This window comes from Colletes latitarsis, chromosome 12 (genome assembly GCF_051014445.1).
Source record: "Colletes latitarsis isolate SP2378_abdomen chromosome 12, iyColLati1, whole genome shotgun sequence".
NCBI lineage: Eukaryota > Metazoa > Arthropoda > Insecta > Hymenoptera > Colletidae > Colletes > Colletes latitarsis.
The window spans coordinates 19,977,357-20,000,000 of NC_135145.1; the positions used below are offsets into that span (position 1 = coordinate 19,977,357).

The 22,644-nt window shown below is 32.1% G+C and overlaps 7 protein-coding genes across 12 annotated transcripts in view; 3 read left to right on the forward strand and 4 right to left on the reverse strand.

Annotated features, from left to right (window-relative positions):
- Positions 1 to 414: 414 nt before the first annotated feature.
- Positions 415 to 7,577, reverse strand: Gp210 (nucleoporin 210). Its single transcript, XM_076779784.1, has 12 exons — positions 7,321 to 7,577; positions 6,791 to 7,062; positions 2,985 to 6,694; positions 2,574 to 2,909; positions 2,280 to 2,498; positions 1,924 to 2,179; positions 1,603 to 1,844; positions 1,385 to 1,534; positions 1,192 to 1,318; positions 1,051 to 1,107; positions 617 to 975; positions 415 to 524 (listed from the first exon to the last, which is right to left on the reverse strand). Exons 1-11 carry the CDS (start codon positions 7,467 to 7,469, stop codon positions 788 to 790), a joined length of 5,706 nt encoding a protein of 1,901 aa, XP_076635899.1. The 5' UTR covers positions 7,470 to 7,577; the 3' UTR covers positions 415 to 524; positions 617 to 787.
- Positions 7,578 to 7,636: 59 nt separating this feature from the next.
- Cert (ceramide transfer protein) lies at positions 7,637 to 11,112 on the forward strand. The gene is made up of 8 exons (XM_076779788.1): positions 7,637 to 8,429; positions 8,526 to 8,645; positions 8,730 to 8,967; positions 9,117 to 9,400; positions 9,999 to 10,166; positions 10,248 to 10,676; positions 10,750 to 10,882; positions 10,976 to 11,112. Exons 1-8 carry the CDS (start codon positions 8,160 to 8,162, stop codon positions 11,101 to 11,103), a joined length of 1,770 nt encoding a protein of 589 aa, XP_076635903.1. The 5' UTR covers positions 7,637 to 8,159; the 3' UTR covers positions 11,104 to 11,112.
- An 828-nt stretch (positions 11,113 to 11,940) lies between these two features.
- Positions 11,941 to 16,945, reverse strand: Arp2 (Actin-related protein 2). 5 transcript variants are annotated; one of them, XR_013080851.1, is made up of 9 exons: positions 16,537 to 16,945; positions 16,270 to 16,380; positions 15,070 to 15,087; positions 14,513 to 14,592; positions 14,309 to 14,444; positions 13,871 to 14,230; positions 13,107 to 13,385; positions 12,695 to 13,019; positions 11,941 to 12,134 (listed from the first exon to the last, which is right to left on the reverse strand). XR_013080851.1 is itself a non-coding variant. In XM_076779793.1 (8 exons), the coding sequence occupies exons 1-8, from the start codon at positions 16,582 to 16,584 to the stop codon at positions 12,858 to 12,860; spliced, it is 1,194 nt and encodes a 397-aa protein (XP_076635908.1). In that variant the 5' UTR covers positions 16,585 to 16,945; the 3' UTR covers positions 11,941 to 12,857. The 5 variants fall into 5 exon arrangements, 3 of the variants coding, with proteins under 3 accessions (XP_076635908.1, XP_076635909.1, XP_076635910.1); XR_013080850.1 differs by having other exon boundaries at positions 11,941 to 12,569; XM_076779793.1 differs by having other exon boundaries at positions 11,941 to 13,019.
- A 17-nt stretch (positions 16,946 to 16,962) lies between these two features.
- Positions 16,963 to 18,213, forward strand: Purple (6-pyruvoyl tetrahydrobiopterin synthase purple). The gene is made up of 3 exons (XM_076779806.1): positions 16,963 to 17,332; positions 17,401 to 17,480; positions 17,536 to 18,213. Exons 1-3 carry the CDS (start codon positions 17,268 to 17,270, stop codon positions 17,820 to 17,822), a joined length of 432 nt encoding a protein of 143 aa, XP_076635921.1. The 5' UTR covers positions 16,963 to 17,267; the 3' UTR covers positions 17,823 to 18,213.
- Positions 18,214 to 18,766: 553 nt separating this feature from the next.
- Bwa (alkaline ceramidase) lies at positions 18,767 to 20,578 on the reverse strand. Of its 2 annotated transcripts, none has more exons than XM_076779803.1 (5): positions 20,335 to 20,578; positions 20,069 to 20,227; positions 19,485 to 19,641; positions 19,177 to 19,414; positions 18,767 to 19,104 (listed from the first exon to the last, which is right to left on the reverse strand). In XM_076779803.1, the coding sequence occupies exons 2-5, from the start codon at positions 20,159 to 20,161 to the stop codon at positions 18,783 to 18,785; spliced, it is 810 nt and encodes a 269-aa protein (XP_076635918.1). In that variant the 5' UTR covers positions 20,162 to 20,227; positions 20,335 to 20,578; the 3' UTR covers positions 18,767 to 18,782. The 2 variants fall into 2 exon arrangements, with proteins under 2 accessions (XP_076635918.1, XP_076635917.1); XM_076779802.1 differs by having other exon boundaries at positions 20,319 to 20,578.
- A 100-nt stretch (positions 20,579 to 20,678) lies between these two features.
- On the forward strand, positions 20,679 to 22,144 carry LOC143348986 (pseudouridylate synthase RPUSD4, mitochondrial). Its single transcript, XM_076779796.1, has 4 exons — positions 20,679 to 21,059; positions 21,122 to 21,293; positions 21,376 to 21,565; positions 21,640 to 22,144. The coding sequence occupies exons 1-4, from the start codon at positions 20,852 to 20,854 to the stop codon at positions 22,120 to 22,122; spliced, it is 1,053 nt and encodes a 350-aa protein (XP_076635911.1). The 5' UTR covers positions 20,679 to 20,851; the 3' UTR covers positions 22,123 to 22,144.
- The window catches only part of Mrpl34 (mitochondrial ribosomal protein L34), a 586-nt gene continuing 37 nt past the window's right edge, over positions 22,096 to 22,644 (reverse strand). Inside the window, exons 1-2 of the mRNA XM_076779807.1 lie at positions 22,500 to 22,644; positions 22,096 to 22,428 (exon numbers count right to left, since the gene is read on the reverse strand). The exon at positions 22,500 to 22,644 is cut by the window's right edge and continues 37 nt beyond it. Of these exons, the coding sequence (XP_076635922.1) occupies positions 22,203 to 22,428; positions 22,500 to 22,540 (267 nt within the window). The 5' untranslated portion in view covers positions 22,541 to 22,644 and the 3' untranslated portion in view covers positions 22,096 to 22,202. The remainder of the gene's footprint in view (positions 22,429 to 22,499) is intronic.

Sequence of the window (22,644 nt, forward strand, 5' to 3'; positions counted from 1 at the left end):
AATTAAAATACAAGTATATAAAATACAAAAAAATACTAAAAATTACTTTATTCTTTACAGTATATAGTACACGTTCCTACCTATATGATCTTATACTTAAGCAATATTATCTATTCTTGACTTAGTCAGTAAATGGAAATTATACGTTTTTGTGACGTTAACGGTTGTCGTAAATTATACAACAAAATTATTTGATCGTCAAAACAAATTATATTTAAAGAATATAAAAATTATAAAGTAATTCAATATGTAGAAATATTATACTCTATGCTACAAGCCATTTTAACTTTGTCTCACAGTCAATAAAGAGTGTAAAAATTATTGTAGGAATTCTTCTTCCATTGTTATACGAGATGCGTATCAAATAATTAATCGTGTCATTACGGTAATTACGTAAATTATCAGCTATATGACTAGGAACCATATACCTCAATTTTTATAAATTAAATACAACCAACATAACCTTGAAATACATTTGCATCAAACTCCTCTGTGGACCTTTCCATCAATCGTAAAATTAAGTTCTATATTACAGAATATACATAATTTTATATGCTCGTAACTTAATATCGACTGATATATCATCGCTATAAAAAACAACATAAAAAATCCTTACCTTCTAGGAGTAATTAATTTCTTAATAAAAATGAGTTTGTGGTAATAAGGCACCAGTTTCTGACAATCGAATATTCGTTTGCAAACAAATCTAGTTAATACGATGTAGTCTCGTTGTAAGTACAATGTGTCTTTATATCGAAAATGTCACTTGTTCTTACTATTAGATTCATTAGGTATTCATTGATCTATTCCGTTTGCTTGCTGAATAAAAACTGCGAGGATCGCCATAAACCGGATCAAATGCCGAGAATGGTCTTATCGGTGTAATCGGGCTTCGAGGAGTAAACATATTTGTACTATTTAAAATAGTTGAACACGGGGTACTAGTCTTTTTTAATTGCGGTGGACATTTGTCAGCTGCAAAAAAGAAAATATTTAAGCAGCTAATTTATAAAAATAAATGTTTATTAATTGTATCACTGCAATACGTACCAAAAACTGTTCTATTTTTTACATTCAAGTCAATATTTGCCATTTTATTCTTCCATACTGTTAAAAAAATAAGCGAATCGTTAATAAAATATTTACGTAGTAATTTAAACGGCATGTAATTAAAAATAAGGAGAAGTTTACCATAGAAGCATGTAATTACGAGAACGGCAAGTGTTCCAAACGTATAACGGTGAAAATACATATAATCCACCCAATGAATCCCAGATAATGGTATGAAATTTTCATATTTTGTCACGCGTACGAAAAGCTAAAAAAAAATATAAATTATTGCAACGAGTCGCTAATTTTAATATTAATTCTTTCGTTCACTTACAGATATATTTTGCTTTGTAATGTCGTTAGCAACGATAACTTTTTGTCCTTGAATGTCATCTAGATTATGTATTAAACGTAATTTGTACTGCATCGTTGATTTGGAAATATATTGTCGTGCACTCACAGTCATTCCATCTGGTACATCGATCTAAGAACGATTGATATGAACAAACGCAGTTTAAAATCGAAACTTTCATCGATGAGGATAGAACTCACTGTAAGATGATCCAATACAGATTGTAAACCATATATTTCGAGTGTTGCAGTTGGCACAGTTTGAGAATGAATATTGATAAAAACAATTTCCTTGGCATCGACATATACAGGTGGAAGATACGTTACTTCTAAAGGTACAGCTTCAATGTCCCTGTGTTGTGCATTTATTTGCATACGAGTTTCTAATGTACTGGAGATTATATTGGGAGAGCCCATAGGTATTATATCACAATAATAAAAACCTGTAACGAATCATTGTAAATAATTAATTAAATTAACGATCACCGTCTTTATACTATTTGAAATCGAATTACTACTAACCTGTTGTAATATCAAATCGTGGCTTGACAAGGAATAAATCTTTTACTCCGATTGACGTGGTCGATGAAACAAATTGTATATTACACGTGTAAGGAAATGAATTTAGGGTGAAGGATGTAAACGTTCTACAACCACCTAGACCTCTAGATAATACGTTGTTTTCTTTAACTTGCTCGTCTTTACTTTTCAATACAAGAGGAACGCTGAATGTTTCAGTTCCGGTGATATTTCGACCTCTTAATGGAACAATTGATACCTGTATTCGCAAAACAAAATCGTTTGTTTGACGAAATATTAATAAAAGAAAAATTATGTCTCATAAAAATTGTACCAATGAACTGGCAAACAGATGATACCTTTGCAATCGGTTGTATATTGACTTCTATTTCACCTTGCATATGTGTTGCAAGGCTGTGTTTTACAACTGCATAGCCTACATTTTTCGCTCTACCTATTCCTGTGATAGGATCTACTGTTAATATTTCAGAAGCTGAGGATTGCCAGTAACCTGGATCACCATCAGAAGCCAGAAGTGGCATTGAGAAACAAACTATATCACCTACTGTCAATGTTGTCTACGAAATATAAATTCGATTAATACGTAATATTATCTACGTCGAATGAAAGAATTCATAGATCGAATAAAATACCTTTGTTGGAAAGACTATGTCACCAATCATCATATGTACATAATCAAACATCCCATTAGGATACCTTTCATTGTATGCCTTTACAACAAGATCTCCATTTTCAATGAATTTTGCAGTAACGGTATTTTCACCGCTTATAGTAAATGATGCTAGGTCAGCACGATTTAGCATAGTTTTAGCATTAATTTCGGCAGCATGGAATTTTGTTCCAACGTTATCATAATATTCGAGAGCATAATCCAATTCCATGCCTTTAGGCAACATGTTTAATTCTTCCCCATTACGAATTCGCAAAATTGATTTTAACGATATCATCATGTAATGAACGGGTTTCACCTACGAGCAGTAATTGGAATAAAAATGTCTGTTCTAATTAAATTTCTACTTAAAAATATGCAGCTAAGACCTTACTTCGACAATAACGGTAATCGACTGCTTCAAATTATATGCTTCCATATTTGAAATAGAAATGACTATTTTCCCAAGATTTTCGCCAGCTTTTATGATACCATTCTTATCGATAATTACAGTTTTAGATGTTGGAGTTAAAGCATGTGTATCCTCTGAATCATTTCCATGCATGGTCGACAACACTTTATAAGTAGTGGAGCCATGCTTATCACGATTTGTTTGCAATTTCAAAACAGAATTCGGTGACATTAATATCACTGGTACATTGGAAGGTAATTCGGGATGCGTCAAACGCAATTCTTCAAAGATTTCTACTTTTACAAAAGTAGTGTACGTTACGTCACTTTTAAATCCAGCCAACATGTTACATGGCATTGTGACATTTAAATAAATGGTTGCCAATCCAGGACCGATAGCTTTAGCTCTCAAAGAAACCTCGTTTTGATATCTGATATTGATACCTGTACCTTCGTACATGTTATACAAAGTTACTAAATTAGAATCACTAGATGACCACATAAAAATCAATGGTAGTTGCATAGATCCTATAATAAGTGGAGTCAAATATTCTGGAATACCAAACGCCCAAAGTGGGAATGTCGCACCCACTTTTACTCTGCTTGTTGGAACGACGATTTTAATGCCCTCAAGATACAGCACATGTATGTCGGTATAATCCTCAGAATAAATGACTTTGTTGCCTTTAGCATTAAGACCAATGGCTCTAACGATTATTTTTGTTTGCCCAACTGATTTTCCTTCAAATATACCATTCCGATCGACATTTAAAATATCATTACTTTTCGTTGAGAATTCGATTTCTGCATTCGACGGTCCTCCTATTGTTTGCACTTGATAAACGGTGCCTACCAATATCGTTAAATTCTTTGGGAAGACTCTTAAAGGGAGGAAAACTTGAATAGTCGCTGACTCGCTCTGTATTTCTCTATCACCTCCTTTATTCACAAAAGTTAACTGAGATTCCCCTTCTGCCATGCCATATATCATATACAACAATTGATTATAAGGGGCATTACCATGCTCGCTAGGAGGTAGTTGTTTAACTTCTATACACTCGTTATCGACTTCTGCTTTAAATTCCAATACATTCAAAAACGGTAATTTTATTATATGACCGTTTGTATCATAAAGCTTCAATGCAGCCACTACACACTTCCCTTTTTCAATTTTATTTACTGTTTCTATTTCTATAACAGCAAGCTGCTGTATTTCGATCACAGCTTCGGCCGATTTTGAGGGCAAACAAAGATCCACCAATGCCAAATTAAGTACTCCAGATGCTTTTGGCGTAATGCTGATTGTTTTTGTCGACTCTATGTATCGGACATCCGCAATATCATCTGTACTCAGCACAAATTCATAGTAGCCAGAACCTTGGCTAACTTGTAAATAATATTTTGCAGTGGGATCATTTAATACCATTAATTTACTAGGGCTAATACTGGTATCGTTAACTAAAACCATTTGTATGGAAGCTTCAATAAGTGGAGTTTCATAGATTCTTCTTTCAGTTTCAATGGCAAAAGGCGGCCATTCGGGTATTATTTTTAATTTACTTAGAATGTATTTCTGATAACCTGTAACGGTAGCTGTTAGCGTAAGAACACCGGAATGCTTTTTAAAAATAACATTTTGATAATAATTCTTTGGTAAAATTACGTTCATGTCCGTGAACGTTTCTTCCATGCAACCAGGCGACATTTCTACAAAACCTATAGACGAGGGTTTTAAATTCCATTCGATGTGTAAACTCGTAATGTTATCGAATGTTCTACCTTCTTCGTCTTTTACTATAGTGATAAGTTTGAAATTTTTACCGCTATATGCCATTACTCTTTCCGTATTAAGACTGATAGGGCAGTTCTTGCTGTCTTTATATTCAGGCTGAAGGTAAATATGTCTAGGTTTTCCACAAATAATTCGTACAGTTTCGATCGCGTACATACTTTTGCAATTTGGTAGTAAAGGAACATTGGAAATTGTAAATGTTAAGATCACCTCCCCAAGAGCTTTGCACATTACTTCAAAAACTGACAATTTGTGAAATTCGTTTGGTAAATCTCCATGTTCTATTACCTCGACAAATTTACTTTCAGATACCTGAATTTTTCGTAAATAACTCTGAGGTTTACTGGACCACGGGTGGGGTCCACCTTTAAAAACTATTTTTCTCGAAGATCCCACCGCTAACAAAGTTTCTTTGCTACTTGGATGTATCGCGAGTAAAGGTTCATAGGCTGACACAGTGATATTATCAGTTAAATATTGACCATTAGCTTTGTATACTACTGTTACTTCAGACGTTCCGATATCCATGCTAGTGATTGCTATAACAGCACACGCGATTCCAACGGGTTCTACGACCTTACTATCGTTTTGCACAAAATTACTATCCGGAATGTACGTTTCAAAATTAATATCTCTACAATCGTTGAATGGTACCTCTTTAGAATCAGTTCCATTAATTAATTTTCCATATAACGCAATGTGGAGATAAATTGGTTCTCCTACAGCTACTTCCATACTATACTCTACCACCTTTAGTTTCGAAGGCGTTAACACATATACCCTTGCTGTATCTTTGTTATACTGATTTCTTGTCATGGCAACGCTTATCTCGGTTGTACCAGTTGCTACAATTCTTATCCCCCCATTTTGAGAAACTGTTACTATCGATGAATGTCTACTAGACCATACATATGATCCATCTCCTCCACTTGCTTTCAACACTATGTCATACCGTGATTTGGCCTTAAAATCCCATGGAACAGCCAATACTTTAGGCTGAATAGTGACAGGAGTGTGAATCAAAAGCTCAGCTCTTGTAGTAGGTCGCGATGCGACAGGAATCTTTTTCCCATACTTATCGATTATGCCATAAAGCGTAGCTTCGATAGTCATTGTTCCGCATGTAATAGGCACACCGACAACGTAAGTACCATTTTGCGTTACCAATTTCGGTTCGAAGTAACGTTCGTCCAATTTCATCGACACTTCTACACCTTCTCCGATGTAGAATTTATGATCTTTGTTGTTGTATAATTCGACTACAATCTCATGGGTGTGGCCAAGTATTAAACCCCAATTTTTGTTAGGTAAGATAGCGAGCGTGATGTAAGATACATCGTTCACATTGACCATAGCAGATGGCAAAATAACAGGATATTCGTCGCGAACATTTTTGTCATGCAAAAATACTTTGGTGCGACCCAAGGACTTAGCATACGCGCTGTCATGGTCATTATCAATTTCTAGTATGTCTGGATTTTCAGCTTCTAAGTAGTACTGGCTAGACGGTAGATTTATTTCTTCTAAACGACCTTGACGAGCTTGCATTATTTTATATTTAAAACTATCGTACGCCATTATTGTTATGTCCGATGGAATGATAATTAAATTGGCTATTACGATCAATTCTACTTCTATCGGTGGTACATGTTTATATTCCGGGTATGGTAATCTTACGGAAACCTTAGCTGTACCAGTTTTTATCCCTTCCAATAGCACGATGTGTCCTGTCTTACTAACAGAGTCTAAAGCAGCAACAGTCGAGGGAGTTTCGTACTGTGATTCCTGATAAGTCATAAATCTCAGAACATCATTCTGTGTTTTACCATCCAACATATATTTATCGGTATTATCTATACTCCAAAAGAATTCAACTCCTGCGAGAGTTGTAAATTCATTGCCTGTTAAAATACAAGAAAAATAGAATATAAACTTTTATTATATTTAACAATTACAAGCTTAGATCGATATAATAGATAAATCTAAATGTTTCGTACCTTGTTCGTCGTATGCTCGTACTTCGAATGCTTCTGGTGCTTCTTCTATGTACAATTCTCTTGTGGTTGTAACAAGATTTAAAGAAAAAATTGCATCGACTATAACATCGCATCGTAAAAATTGTCCATTATTGACATCCTCTGCCAATACTATTGCCGTATTTCTAGTAGATTCTCTTGTTATCGTTTGAATTAAAATAGCAGAGGAACATGTTCGTTCGACATTTTCATTTATGGGAATTAACTGAATTATATCTAAACGTGACGTTGACCTACAATTAATATTGAATTAGTTTAATTAAACCATGCACGACGTAAAGTATAGGAAATTAATATTGTGTATTAAAGCTAAATCTTGTACATCGATTTAAAAAATAAACATTTCTTACATAAAATTAATAAAGTTACACAGAAAATTATACATGATTCAAGAATGTTAAGATTTCAATGATAAGAACGTTCTTAAGTAGACAGAATTTTTAAGCAATTGAACAATAAAATGATATTAACATGAGAGAAACAGTAGTTACCATTGATAACAAGCACCATCGGTAACTTCAAGTGTAAAATTAACAGCAAAATCATTGAATACCGGCAACAAAACTCTAGGCACGTTTAATCTATGCACACTAGCATCCGACACCATATAAAATAGAATGAAAAATGCCGCGAGTATCATTATTTTAATGGATATTGTCGACCCAACCACGAACTTCTCACGTGTATTCGTGACGATCTGCTAAAGTTGGCGGTCTCTAAATAGCTTTCAAACAATCACAGTGCATTTCTCGATACGATTATCGATACTTCTAATCGATATTCGAATTCCACATATTCGATTCGACTGGAAGGAAAGTAATAATTACTCTTGCGTTTCTATTGTTATTGTTCTTTTATATAATTAACTTGAGGAACATACGATATTGCACGTTTTAATAGTGGCTGGTATGTAAAAGTGATGCTAAATGTTTATGGAATGAAAAACTGTTCAACATATAGAAACGTGACCAATTAAAGACTATATGCGCACATAACGTTCATGGAGATACTGCTTGCGTAAAACTGTTGATTTTCAATCTGCTGCTAATTCTGTTATTTGCTAAAAAAATATGTGCTGTTGATGTCTCGTTTATTCGATAAGGGATTTTGCATAAGGTTATGTGTATGATAATCAATGATCGACATGTTCTAAAACGTAGCGCGGAAACGATCATCGACCGATTACTCTGCAAATTTTAAACTGCTATATCGAGTAATCACTTACGGACAGATTAGCCCGCGTCAGGGTGACTTTAAATATACTTCCTCGAGTATGTTGTGTTTATCTTGAAAGCAATCAACATCGAAATCGTAAGATTCGCTTATAAGAATGGCCGATGAAATAGAAACAGTTCGACTTGTTGAAGAAACCGAGTGCGTGGAAGCAGAAATAGACGGTGACGATGTAGACGAAGAAGGTTCCGATGGTGTTGTAGTTCCAGAACTTAAGGGTACATTATCCAAATGGACAAATTATATACATGGCTGGCAAACTAGATTTATTGTTCTCAAAGATGGTACTTTATCTTATTACAAATCTGAGCAGGACAGTGGATTTGGATGTCGTGGTTCAATAAGTTTGTATAAAGCTAATATTAAGGTACGAACTGATATAAAATAATCAGGTTTATATATGTTTATTCGTTGGTTTTATGAAATGAGCCATGATATCACTCTTTACCACCTGTTTTGTTAGGCACACGAATTTGACGAATGTAGGTTCGATGTATCTGTAAACGATTGTCTAGTATGGTATTTAAGAGCAAATTGTCCAGAAGAAAAGCAGCGTTGGGTCGATGTTTTAAAATCTTATAAGGTATAGAAATTTCGCTTTGTAAAGCGAAAAATTGAACCTGAGCAAAAAAATTTTATTAAAACTATCTGTGTTTATTTTTAATAGTCGGAGTCTGGTTACGGAAGCGAGAACAGTTTGAAACGTCACGGTAGTGCCATTTCGCTTGTGTCGAATACACAATCTATCACAAGCGCAGGTAGCTTTACTAAACGTGGCGTTAGAGGATTGAAAGAAAAATTAGCAGAACTTGAAACCTTCAGAGATATTCTAATCAAGCAAATAGATACTTTGCAGAAGTATTTTGATAATTGCGCAGAAAATGCTAAAAACATTTCCATGAAAGGTATGTAAAGCAGTGATTTATGTTTATCTATGTTCATTTGTCTTACAGTCATCTGTTTTTCTAATTTTCATATATTTACAGACGTTTCGAATAAATTGTCTTTTTATTGTCTAAGAATTATAATGTCGAATGAAAGATATTCGTTTCAGAAAATAAAGTTGAGACAATGTTTGATCCAGCCAAACACTCAGTAGATTTTAAAGGAGAAGCGATAACTTTCAAAGCAACGAGCGAAGGTGTGCTTGCGACATTGCAACATTGCGTTGAATTAATGGTACAACGAGAAGATGCATGGCGTCGTAGATGGGAAAAAGAAATTGAGAAAAAACGAAAAGTACAGGAACTTTACAAAACTTTAAAAGATCAAGTTGCGATGCATCAAGGTGACTCTCCTAGACCCAGAGTCCTTATCCATGGAGGTCCAGATTATGAGGTTCGATTGCATAAATTGATAACATATATAGGTCCAAAGTACATCAAATATAATATTATTGCACTAAAACATAACATACGCTTGCATCGAGCAATGACGAGTATACTCGTCATGATACAAAATCCTGCCGCTTCTCCATGACGAGTATACTCGTAAATCACAGCTAACTGGTTAATTGTGCTATCAAATCATCTACCTATTTAGAAATATTTTATCTGAATTACTATTCCATATATTACTATTTTACGAGTATAACTTTCATGCATACTTCGTGCTTGGAAATCTAATTATCTATGCATGCACGTTGTTTGTTCAGTATGTTTGCATTACTATGTACTTTCACAATGAATAGAGCTACTATCTTGAAAGTGTCACACCTTGTCTAGTTTAAAGTAAGAAGGTATACAATTTATTTGAGCTGGATTTAAACATCGTTGATTTTCTAAAAATTTGATAAAATAGTCTTAATTTAAGATGAACTTCGAGATAATGTTAAGAAACGTGAGTGAATGAATTTAATCGATCCAAAGGAATTCCTGTGTCTTCACAGCTGATAAATTTCAGATTGTGTAATCAAACAAAATTCTTGATTTTCAAGGAAGGACCACATAGTGCTCTCTGCGATGAAGAATTCTATGACGCAGTAGAGACTGGATTAGATAAGATTGATGAAGAAAATCAGCTGAGAGATCGTTTGAAACAAAAATCAGTTTCGATATTAGCAACTCCTACTATGTCGGCGTCTAAGCATAGACTTTGGCCAGAGGTAATTACCCCAGGTTCAAAAGGAGTCGCCGTTACAACAATTAAATCTTTCTTTTTATTCGTGTATTGAATGTATTTATAGATAGAAAAAATAACGATGCAACAATTGCATTATGCACGACTTGGAGTAGGAGCTGGTGGCTGGCAATTATTTGCCGAAGATGGCGACATGCGAATGTATAGACGCGAAGAAGAAGCAGATGGCTTAGTGGTAGACCCTTTAAAAGCATGTCATGTTGTGAAAGGAGTCACTGGTCATGAAGTTTGCGAAATATTCTTTAGTCCTGAATATAGAAGTGGATGGGAGGCTACGCTCGAGGACATGACCGTGATCGAAAATATTTCTAAAGATACTCTGATATTTCTACAAACGCATAAACGAATTTGGCCAGCAAGTCAAAGAGATGCGTTATTCTGGTCGCATATGCGTAGAGTTTCTGACGATCAAGATCCCGATGCACACGATTTATGGATAGTTTGTAACCATAGTACGGAGCACTCTGATTATCCTGTAAGTTTTACTAAAAGGTTAAAAATATTTATTTCCATTAAACATCGGTCTACGTAAAATTGTTTTTTTACAGCCAAATACAGGAAAATGTGTGAGAGTGTATCTAACTGTGTGTCTCGTATGTCAAACCTTTATTGATCCTCCAAAAGATGAAGAAGAAATAAAAAGAGAAAATATTACATGTAAAATAACTTACTGTTCCGTTGGTTAGTACTGCAATTTATTCTTTCTTTTCGAATTTAAGTCAGCACACGTACACGTGTGTACACGCATCTAATACTCCAATCTGTCAATTATAGTTAATCCTGGTGGATGGGCTCCAGCACCTGTTTTACGTGCTCTTTATAAAAGGGAGTATCCAAAGTTCCTTAAACGTTTCACTAGCTTTTGTATCGATCAGTGTAAGGATAAACCAATTACATATTAAGTGTAATTTATATAAATTTCTAATTTTCCATCCAATTCCCTATTTACTACATCATAGCGTCGTATCGCGCTTTCAAGTGATCTAAAATGTATTAAAGAAAAAAATTAAATTTACACAGTACAGAAATTTGGAAACAAGAATTCTTCCATTATAAATGAAAGTGTTTTTTATATACCGTTTCTTTTCTTTTTTTCTTTTTTAATTTGCTTAATATGATCAATATAACAGGATACACATACTGTTACATTGAGAATGATTTATTAAAGCATAAGGAAACATTGTATACATTTCCGAGATGAACTTTGTAATATGGAATATACGCTCTAAAGCACTATTCAAAAATTATATTTACTTATTTAAATAACAGCTTGTTATTTTATTGTTATACAGAATGTTGTCACAAACCACTTGTACAGATCTTAACAAAGCGAATACATATACATTTATCTATTGTTACATTATATATCCAATTAAATACGAAATTGTATAATACAATTATATTGTTATTTTTATTTATATATGACGTGTATATTGATACACAATATAAAGGTCAAATGGAGAAACATAATAAAGACTGTTGTAGATTTGTCGTAATCGCAATTGTATCCTTTGTTTTTATCCAATTTTTTTTATCATTGTTGAATTATTACATGTTTTTAACATTTAAATCCATTGACTTTGTTTTAATAATTGAAAAAGATTTTATACTACGTTGATATTTAAATATGTACAGGATTTAAAAATTAGTGGAAGAATTTTCATAAGAAATAAATTTATTTCTATAAATTAATTAACTAAAATTATAAAACTATTCTATATTATATATATGTACATCGTATAAAATACTTTTACCTCGCACCCTCTGTTTCCTGTAGTTTGCTTCAAACTGAAATTTTGCTACAAAATAGTACTTTTTCCCTTTCTTTCAGTGTTTAGAGGGGGGTATAGAGGCGATAAATGCTTTTCTGTCTTCTTATAAACTAATTATTACATATTACAATAATGGCCAAAATTGAAGGTCTATTATTTATCTAAAAGTAAGGATTTTTGTAAATGTTATTATACATATTGCAAAACATACTCCATAATTTGGAACAATCTTATTATACAAAAATGCAATTGCGTAAGTACTGTTATCTAGTCATTTCGTAAAATAGCATGATCAACTTTCATACTTTACATATAAAAGGTAGTAAAATTTAATATTTTTATTATTGTGTGATATTTACAAACTTCGTTACTTAATTTTAGCCATTATATTAACAAATTGATTCCTCATGTGATTATACATACAACATTTGAATTAAACTTTGTAAAATCAGTATAAGCTAGGAGAAGTAAACATACTCTTGTTTTTAATTCATAATGTATATCTATCAGACTATAGACGAACTGCATTTTAATTTGTTGAAAAGGAAGTATTTGTGATAGCTATATTTACAATGTATATCACCTATAGATGTACTCTGCATCATGGTAAACATATAAACATAAACATTATTACAAATTTAATTCAATTAATATTAATTTTGAAATTAATCTCAATTAAAAATTGTAATATTTAAAATATTTATAGTACCATATTACATACCTTCATCACCATTATCGCTTGTGTGCAATTGAAACATATAATTCGATGTAAATCAGTTGTGAAAGCAAAATATAAAAATTTTCCATTTAATTTTTAAATGACTTCAAATGTAAAAAATGTGTATTTTTTTTCTATATTTCAATGACTATTTTCTTTATGATTCCTAAGAACGTAATTTCTTTAATACACTAAGACCTTTTTCATCATATTCTTCCTTCGTTATCCATACTGAATCCCGATCCTTTGCTATTTCTGCTAATACAGCACCACCCATAAAAACCATATGTTTACGTCTCGGGGAATCCTCGATTTTTATTTTAAATTTCTAAAAACACATATTAATGACTACATGAACACACATCTTCCATATATTAAAATTGACAAAAAAAAATATTAAACATTTTGTAATTACATTTAATTTTGAGGTATCGTTCTTTAACACTCTTTGTAGGTAAAGTTGTTTAATTTCTCTTTCAAGTCTAGATGGAAGACCTGGATACATTGTACTACCCCCGCTTAGAACAATATGTTTATATAATTCGCTTCTTATATCAATATTGGCTGCTTGAATAGTGCTAAATACTAATTCAGCAATCCCCTGAGCCTCAACATTTATCAAATGAGGTTGAAATAAAGCTTCCGGAGCTGCAAATCTTTCACCACCTACTTTTATTACTCTTCCGTCGGGAAGCTAAAAGAATTTAATAATTATATACCAGAATTTATGTGTACGTACAGGGTGTTCGGCCACATGGGAAAAATTTTAATGAGAGATTCTGGAGGTCAAAATAAGACGAAAATCAAGAATGCCAATTTGTTGATTGAGACTTCGTTAAAAAGTTATTAACGTTTAAAGTTCCGCGTGTAGAACGGCAGTCTGCGAACAGCTGCGCACGCATGATGGTGGTTCTCATTCACAAAACTGTAAGACTGTCGATACGTCAGTAAGTAGAGTTTCTCATACTGAATGAGAACCACTATCACGCATGCGCAGTTGTTCGCAGATTGCCGTTCTACAAGCGGAACTTTAAACGTTAATAACTTTTTAACGAAGTCTCGATTAACAAATTGGTATTCTTGATTTTCGTCTTATTTTGGCCCCCAGAATCTTCCATTAAAATTTTTCCCAGGGAACACCCTGTATAAATATATATACACACAGAAACTTCTACTTACAGTATACGACTCGACCAAAACTGTTGTCTCAAGTGCTAATTTATCTTCAGTTTCAATATTATATCCAATATAACATAATTTTTCTTTTAACATCCTAACAGTCTCAAAATCAGCCGAGTGATTAAACGCATAACCACGTAACATGAGAAGTTTTATTAAATACATTGTGATATCTCGACCAGCTATATCTAATCGTCGAGTAAGATGGTGTAAAGCATATTCTTCGAACACGGGACAAATATGAGTAACACCATCCCCAGAATCAACTACAACGCCACTAAGCAACCCTTGAGCATATAATGTAAGGACTGCTTGAATCGCAATATACGTTCCAGCGAAACCGTATTTTTCAAACATTACCTAAAATCATTTCATAGTACCCAGAATCAAATTACAAATTTTCGGAGGAAAAATTTATATCCAAAATCGTTATTTTACCTCGATCATTTTCTCGCGATTTGTAATAGGATTCATCGGTGGTTCCGTTAACAAAATTTTACACTCCTTTGGATTAATATTCATTTTTTCCTTCCCAAACGTGTAGTCCCAAACATGACACATGTCCTCCCAGTTTCTATTATATATTTTAATAATTTAATAATTTAGAATACATGCATTCACCACATACATCCACATACACACCTAACAATTCCATTTTGCATTGGATAACTAATTTCTAGCATAGATCGAAATTTACTTGCTTCATCTCCGACCATTAAATCCTGTAGTAACAATATATAAATTACTTAAATATAACTATGAATTTTCCATGTGCAGTAGATTAATATAAATCGTTAATATTCCAATAATTTAACACGTTGCTCTAACTTCTAATGAAATAAGTAATTCGGAGTATAGGTAACTATGATAATGAGTAATAAATATACCTATTCTCATAAAAAAATATTTTTTATTTTTATTTTCTCATTAGTGAAATGTTATTGCCATCAAGTACATTACCTTCTGTTTTTTAACACTGACATAATTGCTTAGACGATACAATATCAATTATTCAAATTGTTGCCATACACAGGATGTTACCACCCATTTGGTAACACCCTGTACACAAGCCAAAAAAGAAGATATAATAATGGTAGAGACCTTATCGATATTTGAGTAAAAAATTTTTCAAGTTTCCTAAGCTCTGATGTAATATTGATAGATGTACATATTATCATCAAAAAATGCAATAAACTTACAGGCACGTAAAGCACATCCTACGAGAGCAAGTGTAAGCACACAAATATATTAGGTAATTATAAAAAACACAGCACACACGCATAAATGTTAACTCTGTAAACACTTTCATTCTGTAATATTTTATGTTCTTTGTGTATTCAATAACATATAACAAAATAATAACTTATAATGCGACGATGGAATTTATCATAAATAATTTAAATGTCTTATCTTTACCGATTTATCCTGATTTTCTCGATTATTAATTAAATTTTGATAAATAAATATATATTCTAATAATCTTAAAAATAATATCCATATTACTTTTTACGTGTATACTTCATTTTGATATTTGTTAGTAAAAAGGAATTAATAAATTAAACTTTATTTAGATTAGTACGTAAATGCATGGACTACTTTCAATCAAATTCAAACACTGGAGCACACAGTGTAATATGAAATGACTTACACGAATATTATATTCTTGCTGAAAATTAAGTAAATAATTAATAAACTGTTTCCAACTAATTGACTACAAATAGTAATCTAATGTTCCAAAAAATACTTTTAATTTTAAAACCATACAAGGTGTTCAGCCACCCCTGGGAAAAAATTTTAGTGGGAGATTCTAGAGGCCAAAATAAGACGAAAATCAAGAATACTAATTTGTTGATGGAGGTTTCGTTAAAAAGTTATTAACGTTTAAAGTTCCGCTCGTATTGAATTTTTTTCTCGAAAATGCGTAGAATTTCAGGGGTAGGTCTATTTACCAAAAATGATTATAACTGACCCCTGTAACTAAACATGATTTTTTTAGTATGATTTGAAATTTTTTAATTTTGTCTAAAAATTTCAATACCTACTCGAATTTTTTTCTCGAAAGTGGGTAGGATTTCAGGGGTATGTGTATTCACCAAAAATGATTGCAATTGAGTTCCATAATCAAAAATAATTTTTTCAGTATGATTCGAAATTTTTTAATTTAATTTTTTAATAACTTTTTAATGAAGCCTCAGTCAAGAAATTGATATTCTTGATTTTCGTCTTATTTTGGCCTCCAGAATCTCCCATTAAAATTTTTCCCATGGGTGGCCAAACACCCTGTATAAAACAAATTTCATCCATATATCTTATCAACAATTAACCCCCGCATGAACAACTGAAATTGGGATAAATAATCCGATTAATTTATATTATATATGGAAAATTAAGGAATCTACCTTTACATCAATGTCGCCCATCTTATTAACTGCTCTAATAATAGGACGTCCAACTACGGATGGAAATATGTGTGCAGGAAAATTTGCTCCTGCATAGCCACATTTTACAAACTGTAAGCAAATAATTAACACGTATACAAGATATTCTTTTTCGATCATGTCATATAACGTTACTTTAACAAAAACAAATGTTTACAATAGAATTTAGACATACATTTAAGAAACTACAAAGAGAAATCAAACATAGGTAGAACTATATAACCTTACCCCTGTTCCGTTATCGCAAACAATTATCTTCCTGCCTTTGCTATCCATTTTCTATTCGATGTTATTAATTAAACCGATCCTTTTATTCGTTATGTTAGATCGTTTTAAACATTACACATTCCGTTAGGTGACTAATTCTTGTAAGTCCTAGGGCGTTACCGGCATGACGTAGACTTGTACTTGCGTTCACACTCAAACGGTAAATACTTGTTATTTATAAAGAAATGAATTGAAATCTTGCAAATTGTAATATTCTCGTTTAACGCGTAATCACTTATATCGCGCAACCAAAGTGTTGATGGGACAAACCATAAAACCACTGGTCATCACCGTCAGCAGTGTGACTAGACTGACCAGGTTTGCCGCAATTTTCGCGCATGCGCGTGAAAAATGGCTTCAACGGAGTACCGAAATCCAGTAAATTGTGTCGTAAATTCGTCGCTTTAAGTTTCATTCGCAATTATTTGTTTTTGACACTCACTTTAGAAGATAAAATATTTCTGTTTGCACATTTTTCTTTCATTCAAACTTTCGTTAAATATACTCATTCCGACAAAAAAATTCAGAATAAACAATAAATATGTTTAGAAGAAAATGTTCGCGATCACTTTTATCCTTGAATAATTTCAACCTGTATCCAGTATCCAGTTCTCTTTAGACGAGCATTTGTTTTGTACGTTTTTAACGGTATAATACAGATTGAAATCAAAAATTTTCGAACGTAATAGACAATGGCACGACCAATTGCTTATTTAACTCGAAAAGAGACAATATCTAGTTGTCACCGATTACACAGGTACAAAATCAATATTCAAAGTAAAGAATAACTTTTTTTAATTATATGCAGTTTTCATTCTATTTTAGTAACGATTTAACCGAGGAAGAAAATAAAAATATATACGGAAAGTGTAACAACTATTGGGGACATGGTCATAATTATACAAGTAATTATTATTGATTTATTAAGATTTATAAGTGTTAATTGCAATTTCATTTTAGTCGAAGTTACTGTATGTGGGCCTGTAGATTCTGTAACAGGTATGGTTATGAACTTATCAGATTTAAAATTATACATGAAAAAGGTATTGATGGATCAATTGGATCATAAAAATTTGGACAAGGATGTTCCTTATTTCAAGAATGTTGTTTCAACTACTGAAAATCTAGCTATTTATATTTTTAACGAATTAAAGAAAATTATGCCTAATCCAAATATTCTGTATGAGGTCAAGATCCATGAAACTGATAAGAATATTGTTGTTTATAGAGGAGAGAAAGAAACATAATTTGTAGAATTATAAAACACAAAATAACAGAATGTTGCTCATTATTTTTATAGATAAATATATTCCAAGTCTCGATCTAATAACGGTTATTACATATAAATACAATAGCATTTACATAAACATATTGTTATAAAAATTGAATTCAAATTTTTTTTGCTCAAAAAACAACTCTTTAATTATCAAATAAGATATATTTTCCACAGATAAGAGTACATAAATGTATCACAATATGTTTATAATGATTATATTTATAATAAAGTTTATTGTATAAAAAACGGAACAACGTAAATTTATTTATTGAAAGATTACTCAAAGAAAAAAATATAGTAATTTCCAATTTCATAAATTTAGATAATACAAGGTTCCAATAAGATTACTTCGATATTCCATTTAATTTTTTCTTCAGATAATAACAAATATATATTGCAACAATGTTGCTTCGCATTTGGTAAGAGAATAAATGTTTTTATACTATACTTTAATATTGCACCTCTACAGATAGTGTCATTTCTTAATCATATATATTTATAGAAAAAGTAATAACTAGAGTAATATCACAAAGGTCCTTATTCAAAATCGACGAAATCCCCAGACTCCTCTGATCGACTTCAAATTTTGCATATTTCTAAATTTTTGTTGTCGTCAATTTTCCCCTAAGTATATAGGGGGCAGGCTATGAATATGCAAAATTTCACGTAAATATATGTAGGGGGTATTTCTTTGATTTTTCATCAAATCTTTTAAAAAAAGCAAATTTATCTTTTATGTAAACTAGATAAATGTAAAATATATATACATCTCTTTGTAAAAATACTGGAACAGTCAAGTTTTTAAAATAAGAGAATTAAATAGTACGCTTCAATGTCGCCTATGTTTCCATTTTGTTGTTCTCAAAATTAACAACATTGTTTGCTAAGTAAAAAATTGTAATAGCAGCCTCTTCGATATTTACATTGGTAATTATATGTTTGTATTTGTATCAAGTTTAACGTAACTTCTAATAGTTACGTATGGTATACCAAGTTCAAAGTCATCCTGTGGCCAATACTTTAACACTGGTGATTGCTGTGGTTTTTCATCTTTTACAGAAAAATATGCAAAGAGTACAGCTGCTGTGTAACTTGCAATGAAAATAAACAAATGCCAAAGTGCATGTAGATAAGGGAAATTCAGATTCAGCCAAGTATCACAAAATAAACGATCGTTTAACCAGCATGTAACAGCTAGTAACCAAACAGCACCGCACCGTAAACCCAATCTATAAACTCTCATGGACTTTGTCCTTAAAAAAAGCACATTAAATGTTATAACTTGATGCTACATTGTACAGCTTTTTATGAACATAGAATTTTACCTTTTTAATTCGATTATCATAAATCCAAATGCTGGTATGCAAAGACTCATTAACGCAAATGCATTTATCGCAGGATGTATAAATGACAAACCGGTTGCAATAAGAGTTGGTAACATTGCACATAAGGAAAGTAGTTTTCTGTCATTTTGTAAAATATTTGGAAAGTACCTTCTTGGAAAGAACATACAGAATCCAGCCATGTATACCCATAAAATTGCTAATTCATCTAATAATTGTCCTATTATGACATAATGAAAGAAAACATTTAAATATATCTATATTCCTGAAATTTGTGATCAATTACTTACCAATAAGGGATAAAGTAGCATGAAAGTATGCACTGCTAAGACCTACTATCATTAATAAGAACCAAATGACGTGAATTCCAGGATTTACAAATCGACCGTAATCTTTGAAGAGATGCATAAGGACAGGGGGGAGCAATAGAAATACCACATTGCTCAGCTATAAACAAGATTACTTTATTACTGTTCTACCATTATTTCAATACTCGATAATAAATTCTAAAATAGTTGTAATTAATATAAGCTATTTAACCCCTTGCACTAGTGTAACTCGTGATGAAAATTTTAGGTTAAACTTGAACATCACGATTGTTGTTTAATTTCATGTCAAACATAAACAACACGAGCTGACTCGTAATCGATATTTCGGGCCAAAGATGAATATCATGAATCGAACTCGTAAATATCGATATTTCGTCGAACGACATATCGTATTTCAAGTTCTGACATTCGGGCGTATGGATTAGGCTTTTTTCGAATTTCAGCCTAGTGTAAGGGATTAAGAACTGTATTATTTCAATTGAGAATAAGAATACTAAATAAAATTGTAACCTTCATATTAATTTTCATTGTTATAAATTACAAACCGTGTTCATAAATTCAGCGATGCTAGAAGAAATACTGTAATTACGTTCGCACCAGTCAACTGGTGAACTACCAGCTTCAAATGGTTTCCACATGTCGAAATTTTTATATTTCTGTATATATATTTATATAAAAGTCACTTGATTTTTAACCTGCAGTCCCTGAAGAAATATTACAAGTTTAATTACGTAGAAATCCATTAGTGAATCATTTAAAACTCACAAAGAATGTTGAGTCAACAAAATAGCGTACATCGTTATTAAAATACCTTTATGCGTATCAACGATTTCTATTATATGAACATGCAAAAGGTACACGTAACTATTATAATATATTATACAAAGAACACTTGGAAAATATATTATTTACGCGACGTGTCAACATTTTGCTTTTGTTTTTATTAGAAACGGAGAAGAAGAAATTATGACAATAACGCTACGCACAACATTTACGTATAAACACATTCACTACAAAGAACGCGAGAACGCTTCGAGTCAGAGAGACAATGAAGTATGTTCTACAAAGGAAACATACCAGAGTACAAAGGCTTCTACTATGCAATAATCTAACCTAACTTGACCTAACTTTGCTTCACCATAGAATAATGAACATACAGAAGTTTCGTTTCGAGGCGGTACTTTTGATGTTACAAACACAAGTAACAGTATCTAACCTAACTTTTCAAAATAATTAAACTTTGCTGAATTGTTCTGAAAGATATTGGTAGTTAAGAAATAATCTTTTGAATAAATTTTGAAAAGAGACTTGAACGTTAGACAGCAGAAATGGAGAATATTAAGTTTGTTATGCATAGATGCTTGTGCACACCTGCAGTGAATGGGTTGCACAGAAAATTGTTTAACAGAAATTATAATATGGAAAATGTGCAGCAAAAGTCGGAAAAGAAAATTCATCCTTACAAACAGCTTCATCCGTGGAAGTCGTTGACAGACTTTTCGGAAGATCTTGTGAAGAATGTGATTTATAATAAAGGTAAGAATAACAAGTAACAAATAGCTTTTTATGTGTTTTTCAAAGTAATTTTGACTTTACAGATGGTTTGGTAGTATTGAATAAACCATATGGCATAATCCATCAAAGGATACACGAAGAAACCATTTCTAGTAATATACCAAATTTTGTAGACTATACATTAGAAGATGCCTTACCACATATTGCTAAACAACTGAATTATTCAAACTTAATTGTAGTTAAAAAACCGGAAAAGTAAGTAGAATTTGTTTGGTAAGGTAAATTGTTACAAATACTTGATTATTTATCTAAAGGTATAAATTAATTTTGAAATCAGATACATGACTGGTATCACACTTTTAGCAAGAGATTCAAAGATTCAAGATAACATAAAGCTTGCATTACGCCGTGGAAATAACTTTACAAGTACTTATTGGGCAATTACAATTAGAGTTCCAAATACATTACGTGGAGAAGAACATTTGGCAATAAAAATGGAATTGAATCCTCAGTATAAACTTAAAAAGGTAACTTCTAGTCCAACAGGTTAATTAACCATTTGTTTTGTATGCGATATTAAATGTTTCTAAATAATTTTCAGCCAGTTATTGTAACATCATGGTTTAAAAATGCAATGAAAAGGGGAGATGTGAAAATTTTAAATGTTAAATTCAAAGTCTTGTCCAACTCTACGCTTAATTTGTCTTCCTTGGTCGAAATAAAATCGTCTACTACAAAGTACCATGCTGTTAGACTGTTTGCAGCTACATTTTTATATTGTCCAATTCTAGGAGATAATATATATGGGTCACGGGTCCAAAAAGTTGGCAATACTTATGTAAATGTTAATCCCTTTCTCAAATATACAGACTTCCCACCAAAATTGGACAAAGAACTACTTCAATTGTTGAAAGTAGACGCGCATAGACAGCCTATTATTCCTGCTCATATTCATTTAAGATCAATGGTTTTACCATCTTTTCTTGGAAAGGGACAGGATCTAACGATCGAGGCTCCTTTAATTCCACCTTTTGATTGGACTTGCAAACAACTTGAATTTAAATATTTAATGCAAGATGAATAATTTTTATTTTACATTAGACATGTTAGAAAGAAAACCAGTAAATGTATATATTTTTAAACGCAAATAATGGTAATAAATGTTTAATGAGTGAGTACATGTCTGCCTTTTAAAATTCTCCTCATAATAATCTTTCTACCACCGAGTGTTGCCATTCTTGCGTCCCAACCATGGCGTTTAATGCGACGAAGTTCATTAGGACGAGGAAAATGATATCTCATTTTCGTTCTATTTAACGTAAGACTCCATTGATTCGCTATTGCTGGTGAATCGACAATCGATGAAGAAATGTTTCCCAACGTTACACGTCTGAAAACAATCTTAAATTGTTCACAAGAACATAAATAAAAATGTGTGTTTTTATATACACAATTACGTACGGGAGGAATTGATAAATATTAGAAATTAATCTGCCGAACATGCCGAATTAAAGAACCTCAAGTTAGAACATGAACTATTTGCCACGAGTAGATTTGTAGACTGTAACCAGTGTAACTTATGTATAGGGATACGGGGCCTAGGAAA